General features: G+C 41.9%; 1 protein-coding gene across 4 annotated transcripts in view; it reads left to right on the top strand.

Moving 5' to 3' along the window:
- The first annotated feature begins 205 nt into the window (after positions 1 to 205).
- Positions 206 to 19,953, top strand: part of ARHGAP42 (Rho GTPase activating protein 42) — a 253,909-nt gene continuing 234,161 nt past the window's right edge. For all 4 annotated transcript variants that reach the window (XM_070425922.1, XM_070425919.1, XM_070425920.1 and 1 more), the window contains exon 1: positions 206 to 748. In XM_070425922.1, coding sequence (XP_070282023.1) covers positions 595 to 748 — 154 coding nt within the window. In that variant the 5' untranslated portion in view covers positions 206 to 594. The remainder of the gene's footprint in view (positions 749 to 19,953) is intronic.

Genomic DNA, 19,953 nt, shown 5'->3' with positions numbered 1-19,953 from the left:
GCGGGCCGGGGGCGGGGGCCGGAGGGTGAGCGGGCGAAGGGGCGGGGTAGCGGGGTGGGAGCGCGGAAGCGGGAGGAGGGTCCCGGAGCCCGGGTCCCATTCGCGGGCGCTCTGAGCCTGCGTCCGCGGAGGGGGAGGGCTGGCCCGGCCCGGCCGGAGTGGCGGCGGCGCTCCAGGCGCGCAGCACACACCACCGTCCGGGGAGCGGAGGCGCGCGGAGCTGCCGGAAGTGTCTGCGGGCCGGAGGGAACTTTCCTGCTCCCGCCGCGGCCCGGAGCCCGCCGCCTGGGTGCCGCTGCGACCATGCGCCGCCAGGGCGACACCCTGAGCGGACCCGCGCCTCGGCCCACCCTCGGCGCCTGCGCCCGCCTCGCCCCCAGGACGGCCTGAGTCCCCCCGCGTCCGCGCGCCACGGGAGCCCGGCGCCGACGGCGGGGCGCGCGGGGCCCGCTTCCTCTGCGCAGTCCCCTCGCGTCCCGGCGCGGCCCCCGCGATCGCGCGTCGCAGCGCCGGCCACGGTCCCCGCCCGCCCCCACTCGCGCCCTGACTGCCGGCCCCGACGGGACCCCGGCGGCCGCGGGCAGCGCCGGTGCCATGGGGCTGCCGACGCTGGAGTTCAGCGATTCCTACTTGGACAGCCCGGACTTCAGGGAGCGCCTGCAGTGTCACGAGATCGAGCTGGAGCGAACCAACAAGTTCATCAAGGAGCTGATCAAGGACGGCTCCCTGCTCATCGGGGCGCTGCGGAGTGAGTAGCGCGGGCGGTGCAGGGCGGAGGGGGCCAGGGGGTCCGGGCAGACTGCGCGGGGTGCGGGTCGGAGGAGTGGGAAGGAGGAGACGGAGCTTCTTTTGTTTGAATGGGTTTGGGGGACAAAAGCTGAAGAGCTCCCCTGCTGGTGACCAACAAAGTTTGTTCGGAGGTGTTCTCCACTCCCAGGCTACAGAGAAGGGTCGGTTCTCACCTGGACGCTGGAATGAATCCTGAGTGAAGTTGTACAAGAGCCACCAAAAGCCATTTTCTTTTCTTTTCTTTATTTTTGTATAACGTCCTTGGAAGAAATATTGGGGACTGTTGGTCTTTTTTTTTTTTTTTTTTTTAATTTGAACACTTTAACAATAATCCTTAAGGAAGGATTCAAGAGTTTGTCTTAAGGCCGAGCAGAGGTCATTTATTTAGTGGTACTCAAAGAATATGATTAATTTCCTATGTATCTGCCAGTGGCTCTTCACTGGACACAACCATTGAGTTGGCTTTTAAAAAATACGCATTTGTAGTTTGTGGCGATCCTGGCGAGAACACACCTACTGCGCGGCTAGTCCTATAAGAGTGAGATGAAGGAAGGCAGCATGGACCAGTGGATTTTATCTCATTATAAAGTTATTGTGCATCTTAATGTGGGGTTTGCATTGTAGATCCGGGGTTGGCGGAGTCACTGAGGACGCGAGTGCAGTGGCTCAAGGCCCGTCAGAGCTTCAGATTCTCCATAGGAAGTAAAGCAAGCCCTCAGGGGCTCCGGCCACCTCCTGTCCCACACTCTGGAACCGGATCTGCACTTTTAATGACTAGGGCTTTAGAAAAAGAAAACTCCTGAGTGTTTTTAAAATAGATAATCGAGTGAATCAATAATAAGGCTGAATGGTTACCTTTCCCAGGACATATTTACATCTTAATAGAGGCTTCTGAATGCCTTAGCCACTGAACAGAAATACTGGTATCTCTGGCCTCTGATGGCTGGTGAAGTATTTTCATAAAGTGGGGAGGCCTTTGGGTGACCTAGCAATCCTTAGGACAAATGCAGGGGAAGCATCATTGTATATGTCAAGTACAAGGTCAGCAACAACATGAGGGAGGTATGTGTGTGCTGGAAAAAGGCATCATTAGTATCTGATCTGTATTGTGAAGCATGTGTTAATAATCCCAAGGAAGGAGATTAGCAAAATGTATTGAAATTAGCCCGCCTGGGGTGGCTCAGTGGTTGAGTGTTGACCTATGAACCATAGGGTCACAGTTCGATTCCCGGTCAGGGCACATGCCAGGGGTTGCAGGCTCCATCCCCAGTGGGGGGCATGCAGGAGGCAGCTGATCAATGACTCTCATTGATGTTTCTATCTCTCCCTCTCTCTCTGAAATCAATAAAAATATATTTTTAAAATTTATTGAAATCACTGTGCTTCCAAATGCTAGAACATGTATTTATCACTTACGTTACTTACCCGGGTAAAAGAAATATGTTTTATGCCCACATTCATTCAATTTCTGAAGTTGAGGCTACCGCTGATAACAGTATTTACTGATTTGTGAAAAATATAACTTATCTGTGTTCTTTCCACCCCGTGTGTACACAAATGTGAGCTCTTCTTCCTTTGGGTTTGCAAATCCTGCCTGAGTTCTTGGGACTAGCCTCTTTGCCTCTTCGAGAGCCTGATGCCTCTTCAAAAAGTTTCCCAACTTCAGCGTGCTAAGTGCTGGGCCAACTCCTGCTGGAGGTGCCAAATGGTCCACAAATGGCATTTTTCTTCACTGCTGGAGATTAGTTTTAGTGTTTCAAAAGTTGAAAATACTTACATAACTGTGATAACTAGTTATTTTACTAGTAACATTGTGTGCTTTCTTATGGTTTTTGAATCTAGCCCTGCAGAAATGAGGTGATTTCCGTTCTTACAGATCTGTTCTTCCCTTCCTAAGTGAAGAAATCTTGAGCGCAGGTTTCACGAATGTATATAGACCCTGCCTTGTTACTTTGGCCTTATGCACTTAAATATACAACCTGCTGTCTTTCTAGGATTCTTAGGTTTGTGGGGAGAGTGCGTTACAGTCATGTGCTATATACAACAGCGATGGGACCATAGATTACAATGGAGCTGAAAAATTCCTATGGTTAGTGACGTAGGCGCCGTCCCAAAGTTGTGGTGCGGCACATTCCTTACGTGTTTGTGGTGATACTGGTGCGAACAAGCCTACTGTGCTGCTGGTCCTTTAAAAGTATAGCACGTACAATTATGTACAGTAGGTAGTACTTGATAATAAGCGACTGTATTACTAGTTTATGTATTTACTGCACAATAGTTTTTATCCGATTTCAGACTATATGCTTTCTACTTACATGAAAGTTTGCTGTGAGATAGCATGCCATGTAACACCAGCAGCAGCCTCGTGTACCTCCTGTTTATGGTGTCTCTTGAGTGCATATTTTCTCTTGTACTCGATTTAATCTCATGTTGCTTTATCAATGTAGTTTAGCTTAAGAGTGCAGTGTTTATAAAGTCTGTGGTAGTGTACAGTAATGTCCCCGGCCTTCACATTCACTTACCACTCACTGACCCACCCAGAGGGATTTTCAGTCCTGCAAGCCCCATTCATGGTAAGTGCCCTTCCTATACATGTGCGCCATATTTTATCTTTTTTAAAATCCTCACCCAAGGATATGTTTTTTGTTGATTTTAGAGAGAGAGGAAGGGAGAGAGAGAGAAACATTGATGCCAGAGAGAAATATCAGTGCCACAGAGAAACATCAATTAGCTGCCTATCGCCGGGGACCTCGGGTCCTCCTGCACCCCCCACTGACTGAGGCTCAGGCAAGCAAGGCTGGCCGAGGCTCAGGCAAGCCTCGGATGATGGCTGCCCAGCTGCCCAGGGCCGGCCTGAGGCACAGGCAAGTCTCGGATGGTGGATGGTGGCTGCCAGGCACAGGCAAGCCTCGGGCTGGCCGAGGCTGATACTTCTGGCAGTGGCAACAGCAGAGGTGTGATGGGGGCGTTGCCTTCCCCTGATTGCCAGGTCACCTCCTGCCCCTGAGGGCTCCCGGACTGTGAGAGGGGGCAGGCCAGGCTGAGGGGATTCCCCCCCCCCCCTCCAGTGCATGAATTTTCATGCGCTGGGCCTCTAGCCTATAATAATAAAAGCATAATATGCTAATTAGACTGGACGTCCTTCTGGATGACCTTCTGGATGAAGCCAGGTCTGCAAGGGAAGCCCGGGTCCTGGGTGCCGGGGGAAGAAAGGTCTACTCTTGCACGAATTTTGTGCATCGGGCCTTTAGTAATGAAATAAAAATCTAATGATGCATTTCTCAGAATATTTCTCTGCCGTTAAGCAAAGCATGGCTGCAATTTAACATTTGATTATTACTTCTCTCGTTGTGGAAGGAAACGATTTTATTCCTTGGTAACAGAATTCCCAGCATCAGCTGCCAAATAGGAAAGATTTGAAGCAGAGGAACCCTTGAAGTCACATGATGGCGCTGGTTTTTTCCCACCAAGCCACCTTCTGTCCCTTGGGGAGGATGCTCTGAGGCTGGCTGCAGCTGCTAAAAGCCTGCTGTCTGAAGTTGCTAGGACAGTGAAGCCTGCTTGGTGCTGTCTTAGGTTCAGGAGGGAGCCCTCCTTCCTTCCAGCCTGCCCCTTCTGGCTGTTTTTTCCTTTCTGTCTCAGAAAGCCTTCCCCTTCTCTATCTTGAAACTAAGCTTTTCCTTCTCTATGCCTACTGTTTCAGTAGTGTTTCCATTATCCTTTTCAGTTGTTTTTTTTAGCACCTTGCTGTTATTTTCATTAATAGTTAATGGTTTCTTACTATAACTTTCCTGTATAATCAGTACATTTCTAGGCATCTTCTATTATTTTCATCTTAGATAATAACTTTTCTGGTGAGAATGTTGGCATGCACTTTTGATTAATTCATGCATGACTGTTCCAGTAGGAGTTATATATGCTCCTTGATCTCTGATTCATGATGTAGGTGTCTCTGGTGGAGTATTTGGAAGGATCCTTATAAATGAAGACCTTAAGAAGATGATTTCAATTTCAAATATATCTAAGATACTTGACATGTTTTTTAAGTGACTGATTGCATTTCATATTCACATCTGCTCTTGAGAAAATGGATGACAGTTTATTAAGTGGATTGACGTAGACCTGAGTTTAAGTTCTGGTGCTGTCAAATGCTGTGCGATATTTAGTAAGTACCTTACCTTCTCTGGGTCCTACCTCTTCTGTGAAATGCGGGAACATCTATAAAAATCTTATTACTAAGATTATTTGTTTGTTTTATTACAAGCCACATGACCATTTGGTAAGTGATATTTGAGAATATTTGATACTGGTGAATTGGGTTTTAGTTCATAATGTATGACTCAAAATCTCCACCCTTTTCCTCAAATATTATTTCAAAAACTTTGTTCTTTAACAGGTACTAGTCTTTTTTTAAAAATATATTTTTATTGATTTTAGAGAGGAAGGGAGAGGGAGAGAGATGGAAACATCCCATCAACGATGAGAGAGAATAATTGATCGGCTGCCTCCTGCATGCCCCACAGTGGGGACTGAGCTTGCAACCTGGGCATGTGCCCTGACTGGGAATCAAACCGTGACCCAGGCGCCGGGTTCATAGGTCAATGCTCAACCACTGAGTCATGCCAGCTTGGCAACAGGTGCTAGTCTTAAAATTTGAGTTGTGAAATCATAGGCTAGTTTTCTTTATTCATTTTCTCCTTTCATGTTTCAAAGAAACATTTCCAAATGGCTTTCTCATATATTTCCCCCTTTACTTTTTTATACTTTTGAATTCAAAGAACCATAAGTAGAGCTTTGTTATTGCAAAAATAGACACTCTCCCTCATCCCACCCCACTTCCTCCCCCCTAAAAAGAGAAGAGAAGAGATAGAGAGAGAGAGAGAGAGAGAGAAGAGAGAAAATGACAGAAATAGAATTGTACTCATTGGAATTGAATTGCTTGGGTGGGGAGGATGTATCAACATTCTTTACTCCACCCTGTCCTACATCTGGGCCATCTCTCTTATCAGTCTCCTTCCTCTAATTGCCTTAGGTGGAATCAGCCAGCCTTTTCCTCTGCCTTTAGGATACTGTTTCTCAATCTTGTATGTCTGTGCTTCTTTTAAAGGAAAAAAAAAAAGTTAGTGGATTCTAATATAGATTAAATTACTTATTATGATAATTAAATAAATATACACAATATGAAATTCTTATAATTCTCTAAATTCTTGAAATTCTCTATAATTCTTATGCATGTTCATACAATCTTTTTTTTTTTTTTTTTTTTTTAAATATATTTTATTGATTTTCGACAGAGAGGAAGGGAGAGAGATAGAGAGTTAGAAACATCGATGAGAGAGAAACATCGATCAGCTGCCTCCTGCATATCTCCCACTGGGGATGTGCCCGCAACCCAGCACATGCCCTTGACCGGAATCGAACCCGGGACCCCTCAGTCCGCAGGCCGACGCCCCATCCACTGAGCCAAACCGGCCTCAGCATGTTCATACAATCTTATTCAAAGCAAATGACTTTACAAATTAAATGTAAATGATACTATAAAATCAATAAAAAACTTTTCAACTACATTTAATTAATCTAATGGATGACGTTTTGCTGAAACAAAATTTCTTGTCATATCGATACTGCTGATAATATCTTGTGTGTCGATGATTCATTTTCTCGCTGTTTTTACTGACTGAAACTGTAGTTCTTTAAAATCTTCTTGCCCTAATAATGATGGCCTTCTCTCTATCACAAACTTTTTTTTTTTTTTTTAATATATTTTTATTGATTTTTTACAGAGAGGAAGGGAGAGAAATAGAGAGCCAGAAACATCGATGAGAGAGAAACATCGATCAGCTGCCTCCTGCACATCTCCCACTGGGGATGTGCCCACAACCCAAGTACATGCCCTTGACCGGGATCGAACCCGGGACCCTTCAGTCCGCAGGCCGACGCTCTATCCACTGAGCCAAACCGGTTTTGGCTCTATCACAAACTTTATTTATTGATCATACTGTCTCTGTTCTTAAAACCTAGTTGCTGACGCTAGTCATCCATGACACATGACAAGATCACCTAATTTGAGTGGTAGAATAGAAGTTGGTTGCTTATAAGTTGATGTAGAATATGCAGGTAATTGATACACCAGTAAGAGGTAAGCACACTGTTTCTTAAGGGTGTCTGCCTTTAGTGTCCACAGACCTCAGTTTAAAGTACTCTGCTATGTGCCCTTGTAATCTGGGGGTTAAATAGTTGTTTATAGTAAAAGAAGACCCTAAATGTAAAGGCTACATTGAAATATCTTAGGGAGGGTGAGGTAGATACCCCTGCCTTCCATTTGCTGTGTTTCACAAACTCACCTTTAGCCTGGTATCACGTGTTGTTGTTGTTTTTTCACTCTAAGCTGGTCTCTGTTTTGTGTGTATGTTTGAGGCCCTCTTTGCTACCAGTTTTTGGTAGTACAGTTAAGGGGTTAAATAAAAAGTAAGAAAAAAGACAAGTTTATGAAATTTGAAAGACTTTTTTAAATTAAATATATTTTTATTGATTTCAGAAAGGAAGGGAGAGAGAGAGAGAGATAGAAGCATTGATGATGAGAGAGAATCATTGATTGGCTGCCTCCTGCACGCCCCCTACTGGAATGAAGCCTGCAACCTGGGCATGTGCCCTTGTCCTGGAAGGAATCGAACTCAGGACTCTTCAGTCCGTGGGCCGATGCTCTATCCACTGTGCCAAACTAGCTGGGACGTTTAAAAATTTCTATAGTTATTGTGTTATTTGCTGGGTCATCCTTCAACTTTCAGTGAGAAGTGCTATTGTTTTAGGCTAGTTTTGGTATTTAAATTTGCACCTTGGTTTTATTTAGCTTAAGTGCAACTCGTGGATTCTTGTTTACCCTGTAAGACCTATGGCAGCTTATTCCACCAGGACCCTTTCACCTGTTTAGCTGGCCAACCTACTCACAGGTGTGGATGTGGAGTTACTGCATCCATTCATTTGGTTCTTACAGTCATTAGAATTTGAGTTAAGTGAGCAGAAGTTGCTGTAGTCTTCAAATGAACTGTAGTTAATTTTAGGAACTGCTAGATTAGGAATGTGGTACTTTAGCGGTTCTGCTTCAGAGACATGGACAAGTTAAAGCAGTTATACTCGTGCTAACTTTTAAAATGGGAGCCTTGGCGCTCATCAAAGTGGAGTTAAATAGAGCTGGCTGAGTGCTTCCCTCTACCCCTCTTCTGATTCTCTACAGAAGCTTAGTAGGTGCCCTTTAACGGTATGTATCTTTATTTCCATTGGGTTTCCTTTTTCAGAAGGTAGTCATTGAGGGGCTGTCCTGTAGGGTGGCCAGGGAATGGGTCGCTGGGAGAACAGAAAATGTTTCCCACTTAGTGGGGAAGAATGGCTCACCGAGAACCACCTTTTACATCCCTCCTATGAGTTAAGAACAAGGTACTCTGAAAGTGCAAAAACTCAGATAACGGCTAAACTTTCAAGTCAGTGAAAAGCTGCTTTAACAAATATCCTTTCAATAAGAAATCTGCCCAGCATCTAATTTCTTAGAATGAAATAACTCTGTTGTTGCATAAGTATGATTACTCATGATTACATAAGAAAAATGATAATAAAGCTTATGTTCAGTGTTGCTTTGATGTCAAGTGCAATTTTATTCCAGTAGTGTGTGCCTAGAGAGGAGCAGCTCTTCTCTAGATTCATAAAGAGAGAGTTTAGATTAAACTTTTAGAGTATTAAGCCACATTCAGTAAATACTATGCAGCAATCAGATGTTTCCTGTGGACAGATGAGACGGGGTGAAGGGAAAGGGGTTATTTAGTCTTGAATCCCTTTCATGAATATTGTCTCTTGCCAGAGTTGATGGCCACCTGTTCTGGCCCCAGCCGTTCTGGACGGCAATTTCCACTCATTTCAGCTTCTAGGCAGGTGCCAGCCTCCCCAATTCCACTTGCCACCCACCAGTTTCAGCTTGCAGCTCTGCCCGACTTCCATTCCCCTCCAACCGGCCGAACATCTGCCCAGCATCTAATTTCCTGATAGTGTATCCTCAGTGGATCTGGCCTCATCAACCAAGGTCTTGCTACCTGCGTCTTGCTGACTTTCATCCTGAAAATTAAGACCAGTTGCTGAGCATCTGGCTCTTAGGTGCAGATGGAATCTGTGCTTCATCTTTGCAGCTGCCATATTCTGAGTGTAATGGCTGGGTTTTGTATAAATGTAGCAACTTCCATAATAACAGTCCTCAGAGCAAAGGAAAAGGGGCAGGATGCTAACAGGACAAGTCAATAGCTATGTAGTTATTTTAACGGCTTTGCCTTTGGCGAATTTCAACGTTGGCCTGGATATTTCTGGCAATTTGGATTCTTCCCTGTGGGATTGCCTCTAACGGGAATATTTTGGTTATTCAGTATACACCATTGGTCATATCTACAGTATTCTGATTTTATTATCAAGAATGCAGTTGTAATGCTGAAGAAAGTGTTATGGCAAAACACACATGAACAACACTCTGTAAAAAATGTGATTTGCTTCAAAAAAAAAGAGTGAATTGTGGAACAGTAAGGTACTTTTGAGTAGCTAACAGTTTCCATATTTTCCAAACTTTTTCCTTTGTTGCAGAAGCATGTAAGCATAAAAGAAGAAAAAATAAGACCTAATTTTTCTAGGGGTTTGAATTTTTCATTTGAGAGTAATTTGTCTAATTGTAATTTTTACGTGGTGGGAAAAGGTAGGATAGACTAATAATTAACTCTTGGTAGATTATTTTGTATTAATATAGATTTTTAAATTTTTTTGGCCATGACTACTCTTTTTTTTTAAAAATATTTTTTATTGTTGACAGTAATATAGACATCCCCCAATTTTCTCCCCTCTTCCCCCCTCCTCCTAGCCGCTGCCCCACCTCAGGCCTTCACCACATGATTGTCCGTGTCCATTGGTTATGCATATATGTATATGAGTTCTTTGGTTAATCTCTTCCTGTCTCTCCCCTCCTCCCCTCTGAGATATAGCAGTCTATTTCATGCCTCCATGTCTCTGGACCTATATTGATTGTCAGTTTATTATGTTCATTAGAGTTCACTTATAAGTGAGATCATGTGATATTTCTCTTTCTCCGATTGGCTTATTTCACTCAGCATAATACTCTCCAGGTTGCTCCATGCTGTTGAAATGGTAAGAAATCCTTTTTTACAGCTGTATAGTATTCCGTTATGAAAAATGTACTACAGCTTTTTTATCCACTTGTCTACTGATGGGCACTTGGGCTATTTCCAGATCTTAGCTATTGTAAATTGTGCTGCTATAAACATAGGGGTGCATATATTCTTTCTGATTGGTGTTTTGGGTTTCTTAGGATATATTCCTAGAACTGGTATTGCGGGGTCAAGTCACAGTTCCATTGAAATTATTTAAAAAAAATAAATTCCATACTATTTTCCATAGTGGCTGCACCAATCTGCATTCCCACCAACAGATTTTTAAATTTTTAGATACTATGATAAAAGTCTCCATTCCTGATGGTATTTTAAAAGTGCCAACCCATGACTTTTCTTATGTTGTTGGTTAATCTGATTAGGATGATTATTGGTGTAATGGAGAGGTATTTTGTGAGAGGCAGAGACCATCCTGGCATAGTTGTCAATGTCAGATGGAATGAAAAGAAAACAAAAAAGAAAACTGGGAAAAATGTACCATGTTCATGACTTTGCCACATGAATAGCACTCTCCCAAACCTTGGCTTTACTCTGGAAAAAAGTGGGTAGACATAAAATGACCCCTTTCATTTGAAAGGCAGACACATTTCTCAATAGTGGAATTTCTATGATATTTCCTCACACAATTCTGAAAAAGCAGTACTGCTTGTGAGCTTATGAAAGACAAGCCAAATAGTATCCCCTTGTGTGTAAACATCTACTGGAGCTTACCCAGCTCCATTCTCCCTTCAGTTCACCGGAGAAGGGATGATTTCATTTAGAGCACTGGTCTGTGTTCCTGTGTGGAGGGGAGTGATAAGCGGCTAAGAGAAATGAGGGCCCTGCATAGTGTGTTATCATTTCGCAAGTGGAAGCTGTGTAAATTGATTTTACTTTGCCATGGTGAGAATTTCCTCTTTTTCATTTATGTAATTTCCTTATTCCTTAAGATGTCTGAATGAAAGATTTGCTCCCTCCCCCGCTCCACACACACACAGCCTGCACCTTAAATAAAAGGAGTGTTGGTGCCGGTGGGGGAGATTAAGAAGCAGAAGCAAATTAAAATTACTTGAGAAGACAATTTAAGTATTATCATTTTGGAACTTCTAGACTTTGTGTGCCTTCTGTGAAGAAAGTTATCATGTGACACTGGAGAACCAAAGGAATAAAAGAATAAAAGATTAGCTTGCCAACTGCTTTAAAAGTTGGTGGAAAATGTGAGGGGCAGTGAAAAATTGTCAACATAAGAGACAATAGGGGTGACATTTTAAGGGGCACACTATTTGGAGAAGGCTTGGGAAAGCTGTGTACTCATGAAAAAATGATGTCAACATAGGAGGCAATCGGCAGGGACGTGAATCCTGGTTTTCCTTAAGTAACCATTTCTAACACTATTATTACTTCCTTTGGATCCCAGCTCCATGATTGTCCCTTTTTTTCAGTAGGTGATGCTCTTGAATTCCCCTTCCATTTTCAGTCATTTCCTCTGCCCTCTGAAATGGTGGTGCTGTGCAAGGATTCCTTCTTCGCCCTCTTACTGTTCGCTTTCCTTGTGTGATAACATCTGCTCCCAGCTTCCAGCCCTGACCTCATTCTGCTGAGCTCCGCGTCTGATCTTCACCTGCCTGCTGCCTAGCGCCCCCTGACGGGCTCAGGCACCCTGTGTCAGACGCTGTGTGTCAAAATGAAGTGCTTCCTCTCCTCCAGCTTGTTCTCTTTGTGTTCTCATCCACCTGGTCATCTCAGAGAAACGTCTGAGTCCTTCTAACTCTTCCCATCTCTCCAGGTTTTGTTTCTTTCTTTGTTGAGAGAGAGAGAGATTTGTTGTTCCACTTATTTATGCGTTGGTTGATTCCTGTATGTACCTTGATGGGGGATTGAACCCACAGCCTTAGGCTTATCAGGATGATGCTCTAACCAACTGAATTACCTAGCCAGTTTTAAATTGGAGTTTTTTCACCCCACCCAGATCCTAATATTTTGTTAGTACTACAATTCTCTGCCCACAATATCTTAAATTTGCTTTTCTCTGCCTGCATAATACTCGTGTGTGTGTGTGTGTGTGTGTGTGTGTGTGTGTGAGAGAGAGAGAGAGAGAGAGAGAGAGAGAAATAATTTTTTTTCTATTGTAAAACAACAGAAATGTATTCTCTCACAGTTTTGGAGGCCAGAAGTAAAAAAATCAAGGTGTGGGCAGGGCCATGCTCCCCTGAAGGTGCCAGGGGAGGGTCTCTCCCTGCCTCTTATAGCTTCTGCTGTTGTTGGTAACTGAAGACGTACCTTCGCATGTATCACTCCAATCTATGCCCCTGTAGGCACGTGGCACACTCCTAGTGTGTTTGTGTTTACTAGATTTTACTTAGTCTTTGAATATAAGCTTCTAGATGCCAAGGATATCTGGATTCCAATCAGCTCTGACCACATTGTGGATGCTCAGTAATTGCTAAACAAGAATCAATTTGCATTTTACTAAGAGGAGCATGATATGGAGGAGGGTTTTAAATATCTCTGGACTGAATAAGCCAGGGAGTGGGGACTATAAGTTTGCTCTTTAATTTTGTTTCCTCCTGCCCAGCCAGTGTGGTTTAGCGGTTGAGTATCCATCTCTGAAACAAGAAGTCACAGTTTGATTCCCAGTCAGGCACGTGCCCAGGTTTTGGGCCAATCAATGATTTTTCTCATCATTGATGTTTCCATCTCTCTCTCCCTCTCCCTTCCCCTCTGACATCAATAAAAATATATTTAAAAAAATAATATTGCTCTCTCTAGGTTTCATATGTAACTACTCTGGCCTGGTTGTACTGTTAGAACTGGGTAACTCAGGGGACAGCAGTGAGCACCAGGACTAGAACTTAGTACTGGTACTGCCCCTAAGTAGTGGCATGGGTACTAGTCGTTTGTCCTAGACCCTGTTTTCGTCAAAAATGGAAATAGCATTTGCCCTATATTCCTTTTAGGGTTTTTGTGTGGACCAGTGGGAAAAAATGCATAATAACGTTTTAGAAAAATGTACCATTTTCATTTGCTTTAGGCAGGATCATTGTAATCCTAACAATTTCAGCTTTCTTCAAGACTTAACTTTATCAGGTTTTTAAAAAAATATTATTAGCATTCTGTATAAACAAGATTATTGAAGTGGAAATGCTTTAATGAATGGTAAAGCATGGGCCTGTTTGTCCCCCAAATTAAATCAGTTTGGTAGGAAATGATTATAAAATGTGGCATGGTTTTGATTTAGCTTTTTTTCTATTAAACAAATGAGTAATTATCTACTATGATCTGGGAACCAAGAAAGCCTTCGTTTAGGCTGGCATTTAAGAATTAGGAATAGGCAGTATAGACTTTGAGACTTTATGGACATATTTGCCGGTGCTTTAGTTCTGTCTAAACTTTTATAGACGCATTGGTCTATAAATGTTATTAAAAATGATGGTTACAACTTGCTCTTGTCAGAAGTGGAGAGTTTCACAAACTATAGCAGGCCAAACTGCAGATGAGAGATCTTTTTCTTCCACGTTGGTTTCTGCCATGAAAGCAGACAGTGGCTTTGAAAACGCCCTGTCCTAGGAGTATCTTGTGCTGCACAGATGTTTAGTGAATGTAGATTATGTTTGAGGTGAGACCATCCCAGCGGTTATTAGTGAGAAAAGAAAATGATGACATTGATAGGGCTGGAGGGACCGGGAGTAGGGGAATTTGGGGGAAAAGAGAACATTTAACTAAGAATTGAAGGTTCGTTTGGCTCAGTGCGAAAATGGAATTGAGCTCCTTAGCCAGTTGATCCAGGAAAGGCGGTATTGTTTTCGGAGAATTGTGTGGATTGCCCTTCTCCTTTGCTAGCGAGAGTGGGGTTCTGGGGGTACCGCTGGAATAAGCCTTCCCGGAGGGGCCCCCATGGGAGGAAGAGATGTGGTAGGAAGCTTTATTTGTGTGGAATTACACCCCTGAGTTGCAAAGGTCCCATTTCCCTAAAACCAGTCTTGGAAGATGCAGCTGAGATTCAGCAGAGCTGGAAGCGAAGCCCGTGTCCAGAGTTTCTGGTCCGTGGTGGAGCTGGGTCCAGTTCAGCATCAGGCTGGTTCCACTCGATCAGTCCAGTGTGTGTGGGGTCCCCATGGCTGTGGGCCATGTCGGTGAGGACAGAGCTGAGAGCCTCACAAACCAGGAGTCAGGCGCAGCAGTAAGAGAGGATACTCCTTTGTTGAGGAGCGTATATATCTCAGATTTTATGCCCTGGCAGTGGCCACACCCATCCTGGCCAATGACCTGTTCCCAGGTGTGACTGACCGTTAAATACCTTTCCTATGTCACCCAGACTTTACTGGGCATGCCTGTAATATTCCACCTTCCCTTTGTTCCTTTCCAGTTAATTAATAACTGGGTTAAATACAGCGACAGATATCGTTATGATTGAATTGGTTTCAGAATCACCAAGAGAGGACAAAACAGATTATTATTATTTTTTAAAATATTTCCTAAGGGATCTGTGAGCTTATGGGGAGTTCTGCCCTGGGGCTGGGGGAACAGGATACGATGAACAGGAAGTCTGGTCTTTTGGGACAGCTTGGAAAGTGAGGCAAGGGCTGGAAAAGGCCAGAGTCAGGGGTTAAAGAAAGAAAGTACAGATCCTGAATGATCTTGAACAAGGCATAGCAGCAAGTGAATGAATGCTTCCAGGATTGTCAGGTTTAAACTCTGTTGGGCGCATGTTGTTTTCTTCCCATGATTGCCTTGGTTCCTCTGACTCAGGAAATTAGAATCCTGTAGGTATTCCTGGCTGGCTGAGTGTGATGCTTGGGCACACCCCTGAGGAGAGGGAGGGAGAGGATGAAGCGAGGAGTCAGAACCACCATGTCATTTGCAAGACACTCTTCCCATCTATGTTGTCACACACGGCAGGGCTTCCTTCTTTCTCATCACTGAATAAAATTTTGTACATATATGTACATGCCGCATCGTCTTCATCCATTTACCTGTTGATGGTCACTTAGATTGTTTCCACATCGTGGCTATTGTGAGTAATTTTGCAATGGACATGGGAGTGCAGATCTCTTCAATATCCTGTCTTCATTTCCTTTGGATATATATCCAGAAATGGGATGGTTGGATTACATGGTAGTTCTATTTTTAGTTTTTTGAACAAGCCTCCATATTGTTTTCCATAGTGGCCGAAGCAATTAATATTCCCAACAACAGTGCACAAGGGTTTCCTTTTCTCCTTGTTACCTCTTATTTTTTTGATGATAGTCATTCTAGCAGATGTGAGGAGATATCTCATTGTGGTTTCGATTTGCATTTCTATGATGATTAGTGATGTTGAGCATTTTTTGCTGCTCCTGTTGGCCATTTGTGTGTTTCCTTGAGAAAAATGTCCATTTGGGTCCTCTGCCAATTTTTAAAACCGATTGTTTGGATTTTTTTTTGCTATTGAGTTCTGTGAGTTCTTTATATATTTTGGAATCAGTATCTAATTTTAGAATAGTTTCATAGCCAAAACTATTCCCATACCCAATATTAGTCACTCCCCATTCTTTCTCTTCTTTAGCCCCTGGAAACTATTGCTAATATACTTTTGTTTCTATAGATTTGCCTGTTCTGGAATTTCTGGATAAATGGAATGATACAATTTGTGTTGTTTTGTGACTGACATCTTTTACTTAGCATATTTTCAAGATTAGTCTATATTTTAGCAAGTATTGGTACTTTATTTCTTTTTATTGCCAAATATTAAAGTATATGGATACACCACCACATTTTATTATCCATTTATGAGTTGATGGTCATTTTGGTTATTTCCTTTGTTTTTGCTATTATGAATAATGCTATAAACATTCGTGTATCTGGTTTTGTGTGGCCATATGTTTTCATTCTCTTGGATATTTCCCTCGGAATGGAATTGCTAGGTCATATGGTAACTCTGTATTGGAACTCACCATTATAAACCGAAACGTAATAGGTTTATAAGCATTTATATTACATTTTCTATGATGGGCAGCAATATGAGAGTAATGTAAATTTAGAGCAAACTTATAACTTCCCATAACACATTCAGATATGGCCTTTGTATTTGCTGGGAAAAACAGAATCACCTGTTGGATATTTAAGAAGGAAACATTTCCGTTTTTTTCTTTTTTTTTTTTTTCAATATAGATGTTAAAATTTCACAATGTGAATATAGGACAAAAGCAATTTTTATATATGTGTAAAGAGTGACAAGATGAGTGGAGAGGGAAAAAACAAGGCGTTAATGCAAGGAACGAAGTGTGATGAGTCAAAAGAGATGTGAAGAAAGAGGAGAGAAGGTTTCCTGGTGTATTCATTCAGCATACTCATTTTGCTAAATGTCCGATACTGGTCTAGGCCTTGGAAATAGGGAACAAATAGGGGCCCTGCTGCTCTTCTGGATTTCTGTTTACTGAGGGCATGCTGCTAATACTGTATGGTGTATGTTACTGCTTGGTGTAAGACTTAGCAGGTGCCATGTGCACCCTTTATCTCCTAGACAGCCTCTCTCTGTTTCCCAGAGTAACATGTGCATACCTCCAATATCGCAGTCAACACAGCTTAGGGATCGCATGTGAGAATGTGAATATCCATTTTTCATCCACTCAGATCTTTTCAGGAAATTAGGGATCACCTACTGCACTTGGGGCACTGGACTGGATGCTGAGTGTGTGTGTGGCTGAGTGGCCCAGTGAGTCACTCTCTTTAAGCCCTGGTTTTCTCATTTTCACAACAGGGATAATAATAATAATAATACCGACCATTTTTCATAAAGATTAAGTCTCATGAGATATACCTAGCGGAGTGCCTGGTACATATTAACCAGCAAATGGTCAATATTATAATCATACTATATCTTTTAACAACAACAACAACAAAAATGAAGTAACCTCAATATTAAAAATGCTCAAAATGGAAAACATTTTCTATGCCTTCCTATGATGACAAACTTTATTTTTCATTTACTCTTCCATGTCCACATGAACACATTTAAAATATTAAAAACAATAACGTACACCATTTATATATACATTTATACCATTACTAGTATGCCAAGGATTTCCCTTGCTTTGGCATATTTTTCATTATTAGCATATTTAGAGCTAAAAGTTCTCAGGTTGGAGGTGAAACTTATGGGTAAGTAATTTAAAGCAGTCTGCACGTGAAATGGACGTGAAGCCAGAGAGGGTTGCATTTTGAGTAAAGAAACATCTGCAGTTTGCTACACACTCACCAAAAGGAAATTGGATCATGTATCAACTATGTGATTGAATAAGACTTTCATCTTTTAAAGAACTTTTCCTGCCTAAAATCCACATTCATCCGTTATTGGAAATGAAGCTTGCGGTACATACATTGTGACACGGAGTTTGGGGACCCTCAACATGTGCTGCTGTTGGTGAACTTAACTGGAAATCAGAAATAATGATTTTTAAAGCTTCTTCAGGCTCACACATTCAGATTGCTTCATGGACAGTTTAGTCAATTCTTGCATGATTCTTTTCAGACTCTAAATGATTAGTTTTTAGGAATTATAAATCACTTCATCTTTTATATATTACGAACGCTGTACTTAAAAAAAAAAAACTTACTTATTAAGCTAGTTAGAGAGAAGAGACTTGGCTTTAGGCGCTCAGTTCTTTTTACCCCTGCTGCTCCAGCCCCTCAAATTATATGTACCCACGCCTAGCCCAGGTTCCTCTGCACCAAGCATGTCAAACTCAAAGGCTCACATGGGCCAAATAAACAAGGTTTAAGTTGATGTGGGCTACAAAAACCCGAAAGCTTCAGTTTTCATAGAAACGTAGGTTTATTTCGATAGAGACATGCTGAATACAAAGGCCTGAAATAAATGAGTCATCGTTAACATAAAAAATAGAACATTTTAATAAAAATTAATATTTTTTCTTGAACATTAACTTACCAGACACCGAATAATTGCACAAATTAATAAGTGTAATGCCAATAAACCTATTTTTCTTGTTCTCTGAAAGCGAAATATTTCCTGTTGTGCAAACCAAACAAGTCCGTCCAAGATTTTGGCAATTGGCTGCTAAAATATTCGCTGCTAGTATTAGTGGAGAGAAATGGTGCGCCTGTGTGTAAGGCGCTTAAGGGAAATGAATGCAACATGATTATAGGAATCAGTCATTAGGGAACGTTATAGTTCGTTATTAATAACTATGTACAACAGGCTATTGTAAAAATTAAGTTACGAAATTTTTATTAAAACGTTTCTTACATACTGTTATATTGGCTGGGCTGCAAAAATATTTGCTGTGGGCCGCATGTGGCCCGCTGGCTGTGAGTTTGACATGCTTGCTCTACGCTATTTGGGTCTCTTTTTTGTCTCGTACTCTGCCATGTCCGTATTTATTGCCATGTAGCTGTTGAATACATGACTATGTTGAGTTTGTGAAAATTTAGCACAGAGATATTCTAGAGCTTAGGACTCTAGTGACTACTTGCCAAATCCAAAGGACACTGTGGTCATCAGTTTACTGTATTTGACCCTGTTAGCCACTCCTTGCTTCCTGAAGTTTCTTGTTCCTTGGCTTCTGTGGAGCTACATTCTCTTACCAATCTTTTCACCAACTTTCCCACGTTTTCCTCACAGTCTTTCCCAATTCCTTTACTTCTTCTTTCCTCTTGAGTGTAGGTGTTTGTATTGTCCAGTGAGAACCTTTTCTCAATAGGTATAAGCTGGTAATGATATTTACCCACAACCAAAAGATTAGCATCTGGAAGATAATGGGGGAAGAAGAGTAGGTAAGTGAGCACTCGACACAGGGCAGTTGATTCACCAAAGGAAAAATACAGTTGCTAACCTTTACCAGGAATCAGAGAAATGCAAATGAATATACAAGTAGGCTATCCATTTTTTAACTATTAATTACCTAAACAATTTTTTTAAATGCCTTTTGCTAATAAGGGCATACTAAGCCTCTTACTTGTACTATGCTGCTGATAGCATTGTAAATTAGTGATCTGTTTCAAAAACCTTAGAGGGTTTATAGGTATTGAACAGTGATTCCAATTATGGTACTTCTTCTACAGCAGGGAATACTAATTTCCTACCTAGCATCTGTGTCCTTGCATCCTTTCTATAAGAACTCTGAGTTTGTCCAGGAATAGAACCCTCCCTCCAATCAGGGGTAACTCCTGATTAGTTGAGTCACTGAAGGTAACCCATTTGCTTAAGCTGGTGACTCATTTCTAACCAAGGAGATATGGAGGATGTCAGCCGTGTGACTCTCAATTTTTAATAACCAACAGCATCCCTGCGAATTTGTTGTGGTGCTGAATACAGTTTGGGAATTGTGGTCCCAACCTATATATAAATAATTAAAATTAAACTTATTATAGAAAATAATAGAAATGACTTAACTAATTTAGTAAACTTTAACAGTAGCTACTTATCTAATCAATTAAATATAGCTCTTATGACACAAATCTAAGAGAAAGGCAGGGTACAGAATTGTGTATATGCTTTTGTCATTCTGTGAGGGAAAACTATGCCTGTGAAAAAACTTAGTGAAATCTACCAAAAAGAAATGCTATATGTAAACACACTAGGTTGCACTATTATAAAGATACCCCTACCATGCCGGCCTGGCTAGTCTTCACTCTTTAAGTACATTTCTTTCCAATCTATTAACAGTTCTCTGTAAATAATTTGCTAGCGACTGCCTTTATTTATAATCTTCACATCCTTTATCTACTTTCCCTTGTTTTCCCTCTCTCTAATTTCTGGCTATTTAATTTGCTTTCTTTTCTTTTATCCAGCTCTCTTGAGCAGTTTATCTCTTCAGTCCTTTAGAAATGGCACATCAAGGCTATCAAAATACTGTGCACACATACAGGTCTGGGGTGTTATGTTCGGTTGCAGTAAGCACACCATTTTCATGGACAAATTAATTATACCTGGTGTTCTGTTAAAATATAACTAGTATTAATAACCACAACAGTT

The sequence above is a fragment of the Myotis yumanensis genome, unplaced genomic scaffold, assembly GCF_028538775.1.
Source record: "Myotis yumanensis isolate MYYU_CA2020_CCGP unplaced genomic scaffold, mMyoYum1.0.hap1 SCAF_10, whole genome shotgun sequence".
In the NCBI taxonomy this organism is placed as follows: domain Eukaryota; kingdom Metazoa; phylum Chordata; class Mammalia; order Chiroptera; family Vespertilionidae; genus Myotis; species Myotis yumanensis.
Note: the sequence above shows the minus strand (reverse complement) of the source record. Positions and strands in the feature narration are given on the sequence as shown.